This window comes from Adiantum capillus-veneris, chromosome 11, assembly GCF_014529385.1.
Source record: "Adiantum capillus-veneris isolate H3 chromosome 11, ASM1452938v2, whole genome shotgun sequence".
NCBI classification, from domain to species: domain Eukaryota; kingdom Viridiplantae; phylum Streptophyta; class Polypodiopsida; order Polypodiales; family Pteridaceae; genus Adiantum; species Adiantum capillus-veneris.
The window spans coordinates 116,661,940-116,681,311 of NC_140941.1; the positions used below are offsets into that span (position 1 = coordinate 116,661,940).

Genomic DNA, 19,372 nt, shown 5'->3' on the forward strand with positions numbered 1-19,372 from the left:
CACTTCAAAACCTTAGTTGCCACTCCTCTTAGCCTTTGAAAATTGGCTCTTAAGTATCTACACCCATGGTTCGAAGTGGTTAATTATAGAGAGTAGAGGAGTAGGTCTAACATAGCAGAGTTGCCAAGGGCTAGCTCCTTTCGGACTTCTTATGGCTCAATAATGGTAAAGCCGTAGGCAAGTCTAAAAAGACTCCATTATTAAGTCGAAAGCTCCCGAGGTGTGCACCATCCCCCACATAGGGGGCTCAACAAAACCGATAATAGATCCCAGTTCCACTTACCCTAATATAATTAACAACATCAACCATTTATAGGCTACTTAAGGACCTCTCTTCTTAAGCAAGAAAAAAGAAACCAAATGCTCTGATACCAATGTAACGGAATTGGGCTATTTAATTTGAGAGTAGCGGAAATTAATGAGAGTACTTTTGAGAAATGACTTTGTGAGCATAGCGGGCGAACATAATTGAAGATAGCAACATAATCATAGCAATTAGTTAACTTGGTATGAACAATACTTTTGCAAGAGAGAGAATTTAGAGAATATGACAACAGTTGAGGACCAGATTTATGTGGAGCCGGCCCCCCCTCCAATAGGCATTTGTATTATGATTTCTCCTATTAAGACAGACTTGTTACAATACAATCTTTGTGTTCCTTGTGACCTAGGTGATGCAATGAAGATGGAAAGCTTCATGCATCACAAACATAACATAAACTTGAAGAAAGCTTTAACTATCCCAAGCCTCAGTCCCAAGACCTCAAACACCTTCGAAGGTGGAGAGAGCTAGCAGGGAATGAGGGTAGGGAAGAGGAAGAAGAAACATTTCGTAGGAGAAAGAATTAGTTCCTCACTTATCATAACTCTTGTTGCTAGCATACATAATAGCATAGTAATTAAGAAGAAGGAGATGGCAAGCTTAAGCATTGAAGCAAGGCTCTTGGTTGGATTTGCACTCCATATCCAAGAGTGTTAGTGTAGGCTCTCAACCTCTACTTGCTTGGAGAAGGCGAGGGAGCTCTTGCACTTTGCATAGCACACAATGAGAGTGTTGGTGAGTGTGTGTGGGTGAGTATACACCCTAAGCAACCCCCTAGCTTGCTTGGGTCGACCCCCCCTTGTAGCTCATTCTTGAAGCTCATTGGACCCCTCCAGGCCTAGCCAATCACAAGCAAGAGGCATTACAAGCAGCAAGGGTAGCCTTGAGACAAGTGTCCCCCTTTCCCCTTTGAGAGAGAGGGCTAGATAAATGCTAAATCAATTAATTAAATCTCCTAAATTATTATTGGACCCCTTGGGTGGCCAACCAATAGGCTTCAGGCACACCATGAGGTCAACATGAGGAGGAACTTGACAAGTGTCCCTCTTGCTTTCTTTGTACCATGCATGCCTTGTGTGAGTGTGTGGGTGTTCTCTCTCATCCCCCCTCATGTAGGGCTCGCCCCCTCCTTGTAGGGATTGAATGTTTGACTTTTTGACACCTCAAGCCCCTCATACATAGGCCTAGTTCCCACCACAAGCTTGGCCGTTAAGCACTTTAAGCTTGGGCTAGGTTCTCACCTTAAGTGCAACCCTAGCATCTCAAGCATGTCAAGCACCTCAAGCATCTCAATAATTAAGCACCTCAATCATCAAGCACCTCAAGCACCTTAGTCATCAAGCATGACAAGCACCTCGACCTGGGTCGGGTTCTCGCGTCTCAAGCTCAGCCCTAGCTTACCTAAGGTGAAAGGCCTTTTACACACATTATTGGAGGTCTTCAATGAAGCTAACCCTAAGGTCTTATGCTCCATTAGTTAGCCTTGCTCTTTGATAGACCATCTCTCATTTGAGCCCCTTTACCATTGGCCCCGTGTTGAGATAGATCTATAAGCACATGTCTATATCTTAACACTTGTTCCCGTTTATTCTCCCACATTAAGTGATCAATTTAATATGAGAAAATCATTTGGGTTGGTTAGATATTAGATATTAGATTTTATGACATTTCAAGAGGGGGTTACGTCACGAGGACGTGGCAACTGTTAACTATGTCACGAGGATGTGGCAACTATTAACCTTAGTTGTTGGTTTCTTTCCAATGATTTTTGTTTTATTTTTGAGAACCTCTTTTTGAAGTTGCAAAAGGTCAGACATTGTATGTCCAATGTGAATGGTAGTTTCACCCGCAGAAGGGAAGTTGGTAGGCACTGGAATTCGTATAGTAAGAGGATGTCTAGGCTCAGTTCAAGATCATGTAGGTCCCCGCGTCGCACTTAGCAAGTTGGTGGATACTAGGAAGTGAACTTAATAAAGGCATAAATCCAAGGTGGCGTCACTAAAGGAAAGTACCCGATAGTTGGGCCACATTGCATTTTTGGATGCGGTCCCAATAGGGATAGATGGTTAGAAGACTAGTGGGAGCCCAACGGAAGCATCTCTTAAAGATTAGGGAACTGCTATTTTGGGCCATGAAATCTGTTCACGTCATTACCTCGAGAATGACAAGGAGAACATTTTATTGCTCTGCTGCCAAGTAAATAGACGTGCTGGTTGATATATTTTTAGTGGGGAAGCCCAAACTCGGAAAGTGGATGAGGTGTCCCTCTGTGAGCAAATCTGCCACTTCTGGAGGCTAGGGCGAGCTGTTTTCAGCAAGAGGGGGCGCCATTTTCAGCTTTTGTCACAGGTTAAGAGCTATGGAGTGCATGCTTTCCACTCTATGTACATTGTGGTGCTAGGAGTGATGACCTGCACACTACACATTGCTCTCTCTCTCTCTCTCTCTCTCTCTCTCTCTCTCTCTCTCTCTCTCTCTCTCTCTCCCCTACGTGCAGTTATGTGATGCCCCACGAGAGGGCTCTTCATTTGACTGATGTACAGCTGTGTGGTTTCATGCTTTTGTGCCGAGGCAAGAGCCTCTTTGAGCAGGAACAGAAGTAGCTAATTGCTACTCCAAAGCAGGCACTAGTGAGGGTCATAACCTCACCAAACAGGTGCGTTTTGAGCACTGTGGAAGCGTTGTTTTTGGACTGTTTTGCAGCTGCAATGATGCCAGAATCATTGGGAACCGTGCCCCACTGTTAGACGACAGTTCGGGGGCTGTTTAGGGCTGAAAAAAGATGAAAAACCAGTAATTACAGCGTGCTATAATTACTGTTTTTGCGCAGGAAACAGGGGGTTTATGCTATTGGAAACGAGTCAAAGCTTGGGAAACTGTTCAGGGCAAGGTGTGGGGCCGTTATGTTGCCGAAGTTTTGCTTGCACAGGTGTCATCTAGTTGGATGCAGGTGTAGGTCTCACGGACTCTGGTTTTGTTGCTTATTCCTCATTCCTGAAAAGTAATAAAGAAATAACGAAAGGGGTGCCAACCTTTGGGGCCTACAGGTGTCGCTGTGTGCTTGGGAGCGCTCTAGCTGCCAAGCCGTGCTATGTCTTGAAGTGTAATTCCCAGTTACAGGTTCCTTTTTAAGTCACTGCTTTGTGTCGTTAAAGTTCAAGTGTTAAAGATCGGGTGAAAGCCAAAGTCTACCGCCCTACGGGCCGGTTTCACGGACAGCCTTGCTTCACCCCGATAGCGGAGTGAACCAATGTAGATAGCCCTTCTGGAGTGCATACATGTCCCACTACTGACCTGTATAATGCCACGATTCCCCAAACCAGCTCTGTGGGTACTCCCATCTCCTGTAGTTTGCGCATCAATCTAGCTCTGGGCACTATGTCAAAAGCTTTGCAGAAATCCACAAAGCTACAATAGATCTGTCTCCCATGTGATCTTCCCTCCTCGATAATGGCTCTTATTGCTCAGCCACTAAGCCATCATGGTCATATGCTCTCCCAGATCTTATCCTATCAATGGCCTTCTTCACCATCTCAACAGTGAAAAAAGCACACGCGTGTGGGCATGGCTCGGAGGGATTGGGAGAGGTGGCTGTTTAGGAACTGTGTACAAAGCTGATGCATACTGGCCCGAAGCCTCTGTAGAAGTAATGGCAAGAGGGGGGAATGCTCATGAAAGAGTCGCCATGCCTCACTTGAGTCCTAACTCAAGAATAGCTGATATAGATCCTGCTCTAGCCGAGCCAAAAAAGCCCTCTTCTTCCGCCGCACTAGGCATCAGAAGGCAATCTGAGACTGTTTCTGAGTGAGGTCCCCCAAAAGCACCTCCCTCTGATGTCTGGCTCTCATCTCGCGGCACTTCTCATCGTTTTGAGCCATGCTCCCAGAGCGTCGTCTCTGCTCAGGCTGGGTGTGGGTATGCGTGTGTTGCTGCATCATGTAGAGTCTATGTCAGTACAGTAGTAAGCTCCTCTAGGGGTAGCCAGGGCTCCTCAGTGCACAAGCATCTGTAGATCCCGTCTATGTAGATAGAGTCTGTCTCCCGCGTAAAGGTGTAGCGAGTAAGGGCTGTTTCTCGTGGCATGTGTGCTACACTAAACTAGAAACAAGTGGTCATCGAGACAAGGGCATGATCTATTGCCACCCCAACAGGTCTGGGCCCAATTGTGAGGTCTTGGATACTAGAGATAAAGCTCGGCTGTGCCATGACATAATCCATTGTGCTGGCTCCATCTATGTGTGGAAAGCATGTAAAACCTCCTGCAAAACAGGAAATCCTTGTAGGCCATTCAAGATGGCCAGACCATGTGCTCGCGTCTATCAAGTACTGTCCATACTCAGTATGATCCACATCCTGTGATAGTCTAGATAGGCCCATCTCTGCAGTATCCAGCTCCCTCAGGGCAGTCCTAGCATTGAATGATAATGTCACCATCTTGTGAGAACTCCCATATGTCATCATCCAAAATAGAAAAGTCCTCTAGGTGGTGCATACTGATGTAACGGAGGAAAGTAGCAAATAGCAATGTAGAGATATCTACATGTCTCTGTCCTCAGTCTCACCCACATGTGCCTAGCATGCTCATCCCTGCGAGCTATATGTACCAATGGCTGCAACTCCTCCCCGAATAGAACTGCCACTCCCCTCGAGCCCCGTCCTCTGCGCTCTGATCAAGTCTCGTGTTTGTTGGCTGTCTCCCATCTGTATCCGCTGACATGTGGCATAGACTGCCCAAGGGCTTGGTGTGTCTCAGAGGAGAAGATGATGTCCCTCCCAGGGAAACTATCCTCGAAGGCACCCACATCAAGGCGTAGGGATCCATTACAGTTCCAAGTAGCAACTTCGAGTGTGGACCCATAGGTCTCGCACTGTCATGCAGAGCGTCGTTCCAATATCATCACTCTTCCGTCCCGCTAATATCCGGCATTACCTCCTGCATATGGGCAATTTGCGAGAGGGTGAGGTCATCTCCGAGGAAGATGCCCGTCTTCTTAAGAGTCGGTCTCTTCTTCAGAAAGTCTTTCTTTGTTTCCATGGAGGGGAAACGAAATATAAGTGCCCTTTCTTTCGAGGTTTCCCCATTGCTGCCATTTTTCTTATTGCCCACTCTCCAGGCTCTTGTATGCATCAGCTCATTAACCCCCATCATAGCCATAAGTTCTTTTACTTCCTCTTCCACATTATTTTGTCTTTAAGGCCACAGATTCTCACATGTAAGGCACGCACACGTCTTGTTTGCTCCTCTTCCTAGTGTCAAGTTAATAATGGTAGGAGTTGACGTTGTTTCTTTGCCTTTCCCTTTCTTGGCAACCTCGATCCATTTCTCGGCCTCGTCCACTTTCTGTTGGGTCTTTGTGATATTATCCACCCAAGAAGTTGTCATTTCTTTGTGTTGTTCCTCCCCCTCTTTGATGGCCCGCACTTGCTCTTTGATCGTGTGGAGTTCTTCAATTACTGAGGGTTGAAGCTCTTCCTCTTCAAGTGTGTTTCGTGATTGCACCTCTGCCAGCTCCTCCTTGAGTAATCCAATCTCTGTCTCTTGGGCAGTCACACAACTTTCAAGTCTGTGTATCTTTCTTTCCTGGGTCGACACGCGCTCTCCGAGCGCATTTATTGTGCCTAGGAGATTGCGATTAATGTGTGTGTGTGTGTGTGTGTGTGAGAGAGAGAGAGAGAGAGAGAGAGAGAGAGAGAGAGAGAGAGAGAGAGAGAGAGAGAGAGAGAGAGAGAGAGAGAGAGAGAGAGAGAGAGAGAGAGAGAGAGAGAGAGAGAGAGAGAGAGAGAGAGAGAGAGAGAGAGAGAGAGAGAGAGAGAGAGAGAGGGAGGGAGGGAGGGAGGGAGGGAGGGAGGGAGGGAGGGAGGGAGGGAGGGAGGGAGGGAGAGAGAGAGAGAGAGAGAGAGAGAGAGAGAGAGAGAGAGAGAGAGAGAGAGAGAGAGAGAGAGAGAATGAAATGAAATGTTATATTAACGTCTTCAAAAGGTCAAAGTGACCCATGAGACCAGTTACAATGTGGTGGATGTGATACAAAGTCAGAGTAACAAAATGACAAAATAAAATATTATGGAATCCTAGACTGCTGGGTGCGGACTAAGCAGCTAAAACAGCTAGCTGGGATAGGTAGATCATAGGAGATCTAGCATCGGTCGTTGGCGGATCTCATCAATCTCCTCCATGGTCAGTAGTCTGACTGGGTGTTGTGCATGTCGAGCCAAAGTGACCTGGATCCTCTGATGCAGCCTCTGTCGATGTTGTGTAGTCCTCCGCAGTCGTGGGCGTCTGGATCTCCCCAGCTCAGTCGCTCGTTCGATCAATATGCCTCTGGTATAAAGCGACGAGCTCTGCTGTGGTAGTAACTCCTTCGGGTGTCCAGTGGCAGCTCTAAAGAAGTCTGTGGTCTGTCTCTGAGACTGGCTAATCTTTCCTCTCTTCAAGCTCTCCTCTGTCTACGCAGCTCGAGCAAAAACAAACCCAGGCATCTCTGATCCTCGTACCGCATGACTCTAGAGAATGGTCCAAAGCCCTCTCTGAACAAGCAATGGAAGCGGCCTCGTATCTCGTAGTAGACGGGGCAGTGGCATGTGTAGTGCAACTCTGTCTCAGGCTCGATGTCACACAGGGGACATGTCCTGGCCTCTGCTGGTACTCCGCTGTATCTCCTAGTCTCGATCCGCAGCTGGTGTGAAGATGTGCGTATCTGGCCAATAGCACATTGTACCCCCTGAGACAGGTGAGTGTCCATGTATCTGGGCCTCGTCAAAAAACCATCCTCCGTAAGCTGGAGGAGATGCTCTCTGTAGAAAGCCATCTTCGTGCCTAGCTCCTGTACTGGCTGTATCCATGTCCTCTTGGTGTCTAGCTGGGTCAAGTCCTGGTGAATGAGCCTGGTGATCTCGGACTGTGTAAGAGTCAGAGAAGGCACATCCAGTGAGTACTGGAAAGGAGGCAATCTGTCTATGCTGAACCCATGCGCCTGAAACCATGACGTCATCTCCCCAGGCCAGCATGTTGTATCTCCCTGCACGGCTAACTGTCGAGAGGACTCAAGTGCAAGGTGTGCATATCTGTCTCTGGGGAGTTCCCACATGCGGTGTATGAAGGAGACCGATCTTGTGAGCGCCCCAACCACAAGTGGGGAGGCAACTAGCTCTGCTCGTATAATAGCACGTGGTACTGAAGTCTTGGCCCTAATGAGCCGCGAGATCATAGAGACCAGAGGCTTCTCCATGTCCCCCCATCCATCACTTCGGCCTGTCCTCCTGTGATGGTCCAGTGAAGGTCCCCAAATCTCAGCTCCATAGAGCAATATTGAAGCCACCAAAGTGTCAAAGAGCCAGAGCTTGGTCCGAGGCTCCTGAAACTGGACCTGTGAACACATCCTTTCCAATTTACCCAATGCTGCATGGGCTCTGGTCAATCGAGTCTCTGCTGCCCTCCTCAGTGAAAATGCTGGCCCATTGAAAACCACTCCAAGGTAAGTGTAAGCATCTGTATACTCCACCTTCTCTTGTCCGTATGTGAAAGTGGGCGCTGACCTCCTGATCCACTGTGGGGTGGTATTAAATACCATGACCTTGGTTTTACCAACGTTGGCGGACAAACCACTTTCTTGGGCAAACCTATGCAAAGCATCCAGGTGACGTTGCATCCCCTCCGGAGAGTCAGAGATCAAAACAATATCATCAGCATATAACAATAGTGGAATCCATGTCCCCGCCAGCTGTGCACCTCTATCACCATCTCTCTCAATGTACTCAGAAACCTCATCTACATACATACCAAATAGAGTAGGAGAGAGCGGGCAGCCCTGCTTCATCCCAACAATGGAGTAAACCGGTGTGGATAGACCCTCTGGGGTGCGTACATGCCCCACTACTGACCTATATAATGCCATGGCCCCCCAAATGAGCTCTGTGGGTACTCCCATCTGCTGTAATCTGCGCATCAATCTCGCTCTGGGCACTGTGTCAAATGCTTTAAGGAAATCCACAAAGCTGCAATAGATCCGTCTCCCACGCGATCTACCCTCCTCAATGATGGCTCTGAGTGTCAAGATATGGTCAAGAGTAGAAAAACCCCTCCTGAAACCTGCCTGCCCGGCTGCGCGCATCCCCTCCCTCTCTGCCCATCTACTCAGCTGCGGTTGCTCAAGAATAGATGCGTACAACCGTGCCATTGTGTGTCCAATCATGATGGTGCGATAGTCCCAGGCTCCATAGGGTCTCCCGACTTGAAGATAGGTACAATAGTAGATAGGCTCCAGGTATCAGGCAAGCCCTCACACATGGCACGGTTAAACATAACTGCTAGAAGCTCTGCTAGTAAATCTCTGGCATGCATGAAATGCTCAGCCACTAAGCCATCATGATCATATGCTCTCCCAGTCTTCATCCTGTCAATGGCCTTCCTCACCATCTCAGCGGGTGAAAAAAACACATGTATGCGGGCATGGATCGGGGGGGTTGCTCAAGAACTGTGTACAAAGATGATGCATACTGGCCCCACGCCTCTGTAGAAGTGATGGCAGGGGGGGGGGGTGTTCATGAAAGAGCCTCCACGCCTCACGTGAGTCCTGACTCAAGAATAGCTGGTATAGATCTTGCTCTAGGCGAGCTAGGAATGCCCTCTTCTTCCGCCGCACTAGGCGTCGGAAGTCAATCTGTGACTGCCTATGAGTGATGTTCCCCAAAAGCACCTCCCTCTGAAGTCTAGTTCTAGTGTCCCGGCATTCCTCATCATACAAACTGTTCTGGGACATGCTCCCTGAACGGCGTCTCTGCTCAGGCTGGGTATGGGGGTATGCCTCTGCTGCTGCATCATGTAGTGTCTGTGTCAGTATAGTAGTAAGCTCCTCCAGAGGTCGCCCTGGTTCCTCTGTGCACAGGCGTCTGTAGATCCCATCTATGTATACAGAGTCCGTCTCCCGCGTGAAGGTGTAGCGAGTAGGGGGTGCTGCCCGTAGCCTGTGTGCTACACTAAACTGAAAAGAAATGGTCAGCGATATAAGAGCATGATCCACTGCCACACCAACAGGTGAGCATGATCCACTGCCACACCAATAGGTCTGGGTCCAACCGTGAGGTCCTGAATACTAGAGATGAGGCTTGGTTGTGCCATGACATAGTCCACTGTGCTGGCTCCATGTCTGTGTGGGAAGCATGTGAAACCTCCCGAACCAGGAAACCTCTGTAGGCTATTCAAGATGGCCAGTCCATTTGCGGTGCCCATGTCTATCAGGTGTCATCCATACTCAGTATATTCCGCATCGTGTGATAGTCTGGACATGCCCGTCTCTACAGCATCTAGCTCTCTCATCATCTCCTTTGAAGTATCATAAAACACTGTCTGGTGATGGGCAGTCCTAGCATTGAAGTCCCCTAGAATGATAATGTCACCATCTCTAGAGAACTTCCATATGTCATCATCCAAAATAGAAAAGGGGGATTGTCCTCTGGGTGATGCATAGCCCGACGTACTCGGGGGAAAGTAGCAAATAGCAATGTAGAGATATCTGCCTGTCTCTGCTTTCAATCTCACCCACATGTACCTGGCCTGCTCATCCCTGCGGGCTATATGTATCAATGGCTGCAAATCCTCTAAATAACACTACCACTCCCCCCGAGCCCCGTCCTTTGTGTTCTGAGCGTGTCTCCTGTCTGTAAGCTGTTTCCTATCTGTATCCACTGATGTGAGGCATGGATTGCCCAAGGGCCTAGTGTGTCTCAGAGTAGAAGATGATGTCTCTCCCAGTAAAGCTATCCTCAAAATCACCCACATCAAGACGCATGGATCCGTTACAGTTCCAGGCAGCCACTTTGAGTGTGGTCCCATAAGTCTCGCACCGTCATGTGGAGCGTCGCTCCAATATTACTACTCTTCCATCTCGGTAAAAGGCAATCTTGCCTTTTCCCCTTGCTGCTCTAATCTCCGGCATTACTTCTTGCATATGAGCGATCTGCGAGAGGGTAAGATCATCCCCGAGAAAAATGCCCGTCTCTTTAAGAGTTGGCCTTTTCTTCAAGAAGGACTTTTTCACTTCCATGGAGGGAAAACGGAGGATGAGTGCCCTTTCTTTCGAGGTTTCCCCACTGCTTCCATCTTTTTTTATGTTGCCCACACTCCAAGCTCTTGTGTGCGTCGGCTCATGAACCCCCATCAAGGCCATGAATTCTTTTACCTCTTCGTCCACATTGCCTTTGTCTTTAAGACCGCAAATTCTCACATGTAAAGCGCGCACACGTCTTCTTTGCTCCTCCTCTAGTGTCTGATTAATGATAGTGGGTGTGGACGTGGACGATATCTCCTTGCCTTTTCCTTTCTTGGCCACCTCGATCCATTTCTCGGCTTCATCCGCCTTCTGCTGAGTTTTGGTAAGAATATCCACCCAAGAAGTCGTCATCTCTTTGTGTTGCTCTTCTTCCTCTTTGATGGCCCGTACTTGCTCCTTGATAGTGTTGATTTCTTTGATTACTGAGGGTTGCAATTCGCCCTCTTCCAGTGTGCTGCTTGATCGTGCTTCTACGAGATCTTTCTTGAGTGACGCAATCTCTTCGTCCTGAATCGTCACTCGGTCTTCCAGTCCGTTTATCTTGCTTTCTTGGATCAGGAAGCGTCCTTCCATCATTTTTATTGTGCCCAATAGATTGCGGTTCATCTTGGTAATAGTCTCCGTCAGTTCCTCTTTGCACTTTTAAATGGCATTCTCTAGGGGGTCGGCTTTATCACTCAGCTTCCTCATGCTTAATCACTATCCGGAAAAGAGCCACTAAGCGTACATATGCATCCACACTATGCATACATTGTCTCCCGCATCAAGCATACATCCGCATCAAGCATTCTACTGCGGGTAAAGGTACAACCACAGCCCACTGCGGGCGTCAGCCTTAAAACCAAAATAAGGGGGGGCCTTGCGTCCAATGTCCTGGTCTGCTCCTGTTCTAGCACCTGTAGGAGAATTGGCCTTTCTGATTTTTGTGATTTTTCTTTTGCTTTTCGGTGGGCAGTGCTTTCCGCTGGGAAAATCAAATTAAAGCAAAGCAGAGCAAAGCAATGCCATGCAATTTTCAATTAATTTGTGTTTTGATGCCATGGGCGAGGGCGACCTTAAACCGGGCAAGGGCAAGGATGAGGAACACGGGGGGGGGGGGGGGGGGGGGGGGGGGGGGGGGGGGGGGAGAGAGAGAGAGAGAGAGAGAGAGAGAGAGAGAGATGAAATGAAATGAAATGTTGTATTAACGTCTTCAAAAGGCCAGAGTGACCTATGAGACCAAACTGATACAAAAGTGGTGAATCTGTTACAATGTCTGGAAAAGTGTGAAAGTGTGAAAATAAATGCGAAAAACTAAATACAGATAAATGAAATGATATATTAACGTCTACAAAAGGCCAAAATGACCTATGAGACCAACTGATTACAATGATGAGTCTAGTACCAAGTCTGGGTACAAACAAAGAAAACTACAAACAAAGAACTGATCTAGGAGTGCTACCGACTCCTATTGTATCATGCCACAATGGTACAGAATGGGGATAAGTGTCACCATGATATAATATGCAGTAGCATGAGGCCTATCCTGATCAACACTCTGGGTGTTGTGCTAGAATCCTATGGATCCTCTGTCGCAATCTCCGTCGGTGCTGCGTGGCTCCCCTCCTAAGTCGCGGTCGTCTCGATCTCCCCAACTCTATAGCTTGGTCAGAGAGAGAGAGAGAGAGAGAGAGAGAGAGAGAGAGAGAGAGAGAGAGAGAGAGAGAGAGAGAGAGAGAGAGAGAGAGAGAGAGAGAGAGAGAGAGAGAGAGAGAGAGAGAGAGAGAGAGAGAGAGAGAGAGAGAGAGAGAGAGAGAGAGAGAGAGAGAAAGAAAGAAAGAAAGATTTTTAACGTCTATGTCAGGCCGAAATCGGCCTATGAGACAAATCAAATGTACATGGTGTGTATGTCATCCGTCTATCGGAAAGACAAATGAAACAAAACTGATACAAAACTGAACTGAATGTAGGTAGTGGGGTATCTGAGGAGGGATGGAGCTCTATCTCTAGGGGTATATGCATGTCTATATGCTCAAGGTAGTACAATCATGAGAATGCATCAAGCTATCTAGCTCCATCCTGTACTAATGGGGGGATGTAAGATGTGGTACATGGGCGGGTCTGGTGCCAAGGCTGCCCGGATGAAAGCTGTCGGGTCGGCCCTCATCTGGGCCACTCGCTCCTCAGTGGCACGGCGCTCCCGGGCTCGGATCCCCTCGATCTGTCGGTGGTGGGAGCGCGCGCCCCTGTAGCCTGTGACTCGTGGTCGTCGTCTAGCTCGGCTCACCTCCGCCTGTGGGAGTGTCACTCCCCTCTGAGTGTCTGGTGGGGGAGGGGCGGTAATCCTCTGAAAGAAGTCTGTGAGCTGCGACTGTCTCCCCTCTGTCTGTGTAGCTGTGTGTGGCTGTAGTAGTGTGTCCCGATGGCTCTGTATCTCTAGTAAGAACCGTCCGAGGTGTCTCTGATCCCGAGAGTCCATGATCTCTCGGAGAGTGGGCTGTCCTCTGAATAGGGCCTCATACCTGCCTCTGATCTCAGTGTATGCTCTGCATCTACATACAAAGTGCTCCTCACTCTCCACCTCCTCTGTGCAGGCTCTGCAGACGCGCTCCTCCCTGGGGACACCAGTATGTCTCCCGATCTCAATCTCTAACCTGTGTGAAGCCACTCTCAGCTGACCAATCGCCACCCGTGAGCTATGTGACATATATGTGTCCATGTGGCGTGGTCTCTGTATGAACCCCCCAGACAATATGGTGAGAAACTGGTCTCTGTAATCTGACATCCTCGTCCCCAAGCCAGGTGACTCCCAGACTCTCCTAGTGTATAGCTGCCACAGATCCTGTCTCAGTACCAAGTTCCTCTCACTGCGAGAGAGGTGAACATATGGTGAGTGGGGGTCGTACTGGAAAGGTGGTAGGCTCTCCATGTCAAGACCGTGTCCCTCAAACCATGCTCTGACCTGTGAGTACCATGCTCTCTCATGCCCACTCTCTGATAGCTGTATAGCTGCCTCAAATGCTCTACGAGTAAGTCTGTCAGGAGGTAGCTCTCTCATCCTCTGGATGAAGCAGACTGTCTGGAATAGTGCCTCTACCACCATGGGTGGTGTGGCGAGCTCGGCTCTAATAATGTCATGTGGCACTGTCTTCTTGCTGCGGAGCAAGCGTGAGATCATACATATCTGTGGCCTCTCAAGCTGTGTCCACTGGTCAGCTGTCAATCCCGGTGCCCATACTGCCGCCGAGTACATCAAGGCCGGGGTGACTAAGGTGTCGAAAAGCCACCCCTTCGTGCGGGGTTCCTGAAAGTGTGCCTGGTGGCATCTCCGCTCTAGCATGGCCAGAGCTGCATATCCTCGGGTGAGCCTGTCAGCAGCAGCCTGCCTCATAGTGAAGGGTCCTGGTAGGCTGGTGAATGTGATGCCAAGGTAGACATAGGAGGTGACTACATCAACCTGTGCTCCTGCTGCTGTGAAGGTGGCAGCGCTGCTCACTGCACTGGATGTGTGAAAGATTATAACCTTGGTTTTGCCAAGGTTTACAGTGAACCCCCTGTGTGTGCTGAATTCGTTAAAGGCCTCAAGATGGCGTTGCAGGCCCTCGGGTGACTCTGAAATCAACACAATATCATCAGCATATAACATGGTGTGGACCGGAGTACCTGCCAAGTTGCTCCCCTCTCCCCCTGCTCGCAGTATGTAGTCGGAGATCTCGTCGATGTAGAGCCCAAAGAGTGTCGGGGAGAGTGGGCATCCTTGCTTAACACCAATGGTGCTAGCAATGGTCTCTGAAAAACCGCCTGGGCAACGAACTCGACCCGTCACCTTCTCGTAGAGAGCATATATGGCCCAAATCATCTCTGTTGGTACCCCAATGCTGTGAAGGCGCTGGAAGAGTCTCTCGCGTGGGACTGTGTCAAAGGCCTTGCGGAAATCCACAAAGCAGCAGTAAAGCCTCTTCTTCCGCACCTTTGCCCCATCAATGAGGCAGCGCAGAACGAAGATGTGATCAGTGGTGGAGAAAGCTCGTCTGAAACCTGCCTGGCCTGGAGCTCGTAAACCCTCGATCTCTGCGTAGTAGCTGAGCTGTGCCTCAAGTACTGCTCCATATAGCTTGGCCATCGTGTGGCCAATCATGATAGTCCTGTAGTTCCCTGGATCCAGGGTGTCGCCAGATTTGTGGATAGGCACTATGGTGTGCTGTGTCCACTCCTCTGGGAAGCCCTCCCCTATAGAGAGAGAGAGAGAGAGAGAGAGAGAGAGAGAGAGAGAGAGAGAGAGAGAGAGAGAGAGAGGTGTTTACGCTCCCTAATATAACTCGCTCACACACAATGCACCCACACTGTTGGTTACCATGTGCTTCGCATGTGCTCACACAGCTGTTGTGACCAAAGTTTGATTCGGGATTGGCTTGTGGGTGCTGCGGTGTTGGTGCAGCATGCAGTTGCAGCCAGCAGATACAACACAATGGACACAGCTATTGCCGCGGATGAAAGTGCTGCTACTTCTTTGCAACAGCACTTTGCTAGTGGTGTGGGGCCGGCTCTGCTGCTTCTTTGCAAAGCTGTGCCTGTCCACCGCCGCTTCGCAGTGTATTTATCCATCATCCACCACCACACATCTTGTCATCACAGCTTCTGCCCACCATCCACATTGCACCGGTTCGGGCTTTTGGGTGTTTAGCTTAGAGAGGAATCTTGCACCAGCTTTATGGTTTCTTCAGTATTGGTGAGGATCTGGATTCTGAATCAGAAGATACGGGAGCAAAATTATACTCTCTCACCGAAGAGTTTTAGGTCACATGTTTGGATGCTCGTATTCTAGGATCAGGATCAGGGAATGGCTATCTGCTTTGACCATCAGAGGGAATGGGTGGATAGATGACACTTCTTGGTCGCGGAGCCCTTATCACTATTTCTTCTCTAGAGGGGCGAGCCCCAATTCTGATAGCTCGCTTTACTCTTCCTGTTTAGGATAGCTGATCATTTTGGTAATGTGTCAGGATTTTGACTTTGTTGCTTTGAAGGAATAGATGTCAGGTGCCCACGTTCCCATCGACATTAGCTTTGCGCTAGAGTTTAGGTTGCCAAATATTGTTGAGGCAGATGGGATCTATCTTTGGCACACTTTTTATGTGTTTGGTGCAGTGTGGTCGCAATACCCTTGTCCTTGGCCATGCCATGTGGATCTCAGTTCAGATGGGTGATGCTTTTGTGAGATTTATGTTATTATATGCTTAGGAATTCCTTTTTTTAGCAGAAGATTACGGTGTAATGCCTATTGTTGATGGACGGATCATTGGTTGGGAATTAAACAATGTTGAGTGACCTGGATACCTGTGCTTTCGACCTTTTTTTGTGGGTTGGGGACGTTGTCAACAGCCAGCAAGTAGGGGGCAAGCTGCTGCTGACTGAAGACACTTGACAATATAGAAACTTAGGGGCTGAGATCTTCCTTTTGCCACAAAAGTAGGAGCATGGTTCAGTTAAGTTTTGAAGGTTAAGAGCCTTCGCGTTTTGAAACTCATTGTAGCTGATATTATCTGTATGGTCTCACTTCTTGTTTGTTCAAAATGCAGCTGAATTACAAATCTTACTATATTCTGAGCATGTCTTCACTGATGTTGGATGCTTTGCTTGGTGGGTTTATAACTTTAGAAGTACTGATCAAGATTTTTAGTTAAGTGAGATCAGGAATTGGTTATAACCTTCTCTCAGCTTTTTCAATTCCAGGATTACAGGATTTATGGTTATGGTGCTGCTGCTTTGGTCACCGGTTCTTGTGCCATTACTCCCAACACTTCTGCAGCAATGGGCATCTCGATCTCAGAATGGTATTGCAAGCACAGCTGCATTGATCGGGTTGTACTGTGCTGTTGTAATTCTTATCAGTATTTGGGGGAGAAAGATTCGTGGTTACAAGGATCCTCTTCACCAGTATGGTGTAAACCTGCAACCACAATCCTATGCAAGACAGGTTTGGCATGAAACACTCGAGAAGTTTGTGCATGAGTATAGCAGTGATCTTATTTATGTTTCTCTATTCAACTTACCATTCTTATCCCATGCATTATTTAACCTACTCCATGAGCTTCCCACACTCTGAGGGTAAGTGCAACATGCATGTGGCAGAAAAAAGTTGTCTGGGAAGGGTTGTCTGTCTAGGTTTGCTCTTCTTTACTCCTTTACTTGACCTAGCTGGAAACCAGACTTATCTGAAACTGGGTTGTAGCTTTCCAATATGGACAGGTTGCAATGTCTGCAATTGATACTTGAAGTATGTTCAAGGGGTCCACAACATCCTTGACATGGACCTTTGTGTTCCTTTCATCTGCAGAGACTTCTGCTTGCTCTTCCTTTCTTTTAACTGTGAACCAGTTAACCAATTCCACTCAAAGAAAATATCACTTCGCAGTATGTAGTCTTGTTGTCAGTTTACGATGTCATAATATCTTTGAAGGCACTTCATAGTTTTACGTTTGTCATATATATGCATGAACACATCACCAGAGTTTCCATTAGTGTTCGGTGTCATTACTTATGTTGGTCAAAGACAAATTGACTGAGCTCTTTACATTTACAACACCAATAGATGGAGTACTGTCAAACTCTTAAATATTTGCAGTTTTATGTTTCATAACCCGCTTGAAATCTTATCTTAGTCTTCTATTGATGACAATGTTTCCTGCCGCAGCTCCTGGCTGTACTGAGTGGACTTGTTGTAGGCCTATCTCTAGTGGCTTCAGTATATCTGTTGGGTGTAGCATTGCAATTAATACAATTCGACTGGACTTCGACTTTACTCTTGAACACCTCAAAAAATCACTTATGGACTATAGTCTGTGGTTTGAGGATTTTCAAATTAATGATACAATGTTTTGGCATAAGCCTTGTGGTCTCATTTGTGGAAGAGCTATTTTTCCGGTCGTGGCTTCAGAAAGAAATTTCAGCAGATCTCGGCTTCCACAAGGCAGCACTAATATCAGGACTTGCGTTTTCAATTACACACAGGTATTTAAAAGCATCCTGATAAAATCGAATACAAGTTGGATTTGCCAGTGATCTTAGCAGAAGTATAAGATGATTCTGTTCTGCATTTTCAGGTCTCTTCCACTCATGCCAGGACTATGGCTTTTATCCTATATATTAACAGGAGCAAAGGTGCGATGCAGTGGCAATCTTAACGTAGCGATAGGCATCCATGCAGGATTGATGGCAGGAACACAACTTGTTAGCATGTATGGGCAAGTAAAATATGGTGCTAATGCATCATTATGGTTTATTGGCCATCAAAACGCTGATCCATTCACCGGGCTGATTGGCCTATCAATATTAGGAGTGCTAGCACTGCTTCTATACCCTTGGGGCTATAATGAGAAGGAAAGAAATTGATGTTCTTGGAGTGAATTGCAGTGAGGCAATCAAAATTCCAAAAGAGTAGTGAAGCATCAGAAGATTTTCATTCAGAGGTCACACTGAATTGTAATTGCTCAAATTCAGCTGCAGCATATATGTCAAAGAACACAAATAAAACAACCATTTATCAATAAAACAACCATTTATTGACCCGAATGTCTCATAACTATTACCTGTAGATATGTCCGGCAGTAATTTCTAAAGCGTACTTGGTGGTGATTTCTAAAGCTTACTTTATCGACCCAAAAGGGCTTATTCACAAGAGGCTGTTCTTTGGAGAGTGACAGGTGTTCTGCAAAATTAACAAGTTCGGCCACAAGAACGATCCTTTTGCTGCGTATTCTGATTTTTCTGGAGAGAGCTTGATCTCATTTTAGAGCTAATCAAGCAAGGGAGCTCACCAGGAAAGAGAGAGTCATATAATACTTGTGTACATAGAGAGACTGCTTTGGATGTCTACTACTATGCATTAAGGTTTGGCTCTTTCGAAAATGAAGGTGGCTGCAGAAGCTTCATTGCTATTCCAAATAGTCAATTTACCTGTACTAAATTGTTACATATGTGTACAGTGTTGAAGAAAGTTTTCCCTCGATTATTGTAACATCCTTTAATTTCTGGGTGAGTAAATTATGCCTCTGGCATTTAAATTCACTGCCAGAGACTATTCAGGAGTTGCATTATTTTTGGCGCATGCTTTGGTCTCCTTGCCTCGTGCATCATTAATTTTTGTAGGAGAAATTGTGCCACCCTCTGCAAATTCAGATCAAAATCACTTCTCCTATCTTCGTGGCTTCAAAAGACACCTCAATACTGATAATCACATCCCTTGGCGGTTGTGTGCCAGCATACCCATTAAATGTTTTTTAACACCGTTTCCTGGTTAAAGGGTACAACACTAGAGAAAGCTCTTACTCGGGCTTTTCTTATTCATATTAGTTTTCATCACGTCACCAATTACAGGTTGTATATACTAGCATTGACTGCAACTTCATTTTTTCCCGTAGCAACGCAAAACGCGGGCGATGCACTTTGAACCATCTTCTCCTTGGCTGGGGGTTAAACACGTCACCATTGGGGTAACTGCAGAGGTTGAGTTTCTTTCCCGCTAAAACTATTATACTCTTTATTGCCAGCTTGTGTGGACAAAGAAGCGGAGGCAGCTTCCAACCATTGAAGGTTGCCGTCGGGCTCGTCTGAAGTTGACCTAAGTTTGCCTCCCAAAGGACAAACTCTTAGCGGTTAGTACTCTTCTTCTCGTTGGCTGAATGTATTTTGTTCTTTTCTTCAACTCAAAAAGTTTTGATTGGTTGAACTAGTGATTCACTGAAGAGATATAATAGGATTGGAAGTAGAGGGTCTAAATGATTATAAATTGAGGGTATATTAATATTCCTTGAAATTCACATTTTAAACATTCTCTAGTCTGTTTGTAATAGTGAGATTTATACATGGCAACAAGATTTCAATTTGAATCTAACAATAGATACACATCATGCAAATAAATGCATCTATGTAGGAAGGCCATTTGCAGTGGACAAAGCCCTTGCCAGTTTAAGTATTTTTTATTATCCTTTGCAATCCGAGCTAATTGCGGCATCCACAAAGCATT

At 47.1% G+C, this 19,372-nt stretch overlaps 1 protein-coding gene across 5 annotated transcripts in view; it reads left to right on the plus strand.

Moving 5' to 3' along the window:
- Positions 1-18,544, plus strand: part of LOC147447889 (uncharacterized) — a 45,329-nt gene extending 26,785 nt beyond the window's left edge. For 4 of the 5 annotated variants that reach the window (XM_086523792.1, XM_086523794.1, XM_086523793.1 and 1 more), the window contains 3 exons: positions 16,081-16,324; positions 17,042-17,358; positions 17,451-18,544. In XM_086523792.1, coding sequence (XP_086379918.1) covers positions 16,081-16,324; positions 17,042-17,358; positions 17,451-17,739 — 850 coding nt within the window. In that variant the 3' untranslated portion in view covers positions 17,740-18,544. Of the gene's footprint in view, positions 1-15,926; positions 15,988-16,080; positions 16,325-17,041; positions 17,359-17,450 lie in introns of those variants that run through there. The other variant, XR_015189652.1, reaches the window with a different exon arrangement.
- The last annotated feature ends 828 nt before the right edge of the window (positions 18,545-19,372 follow it).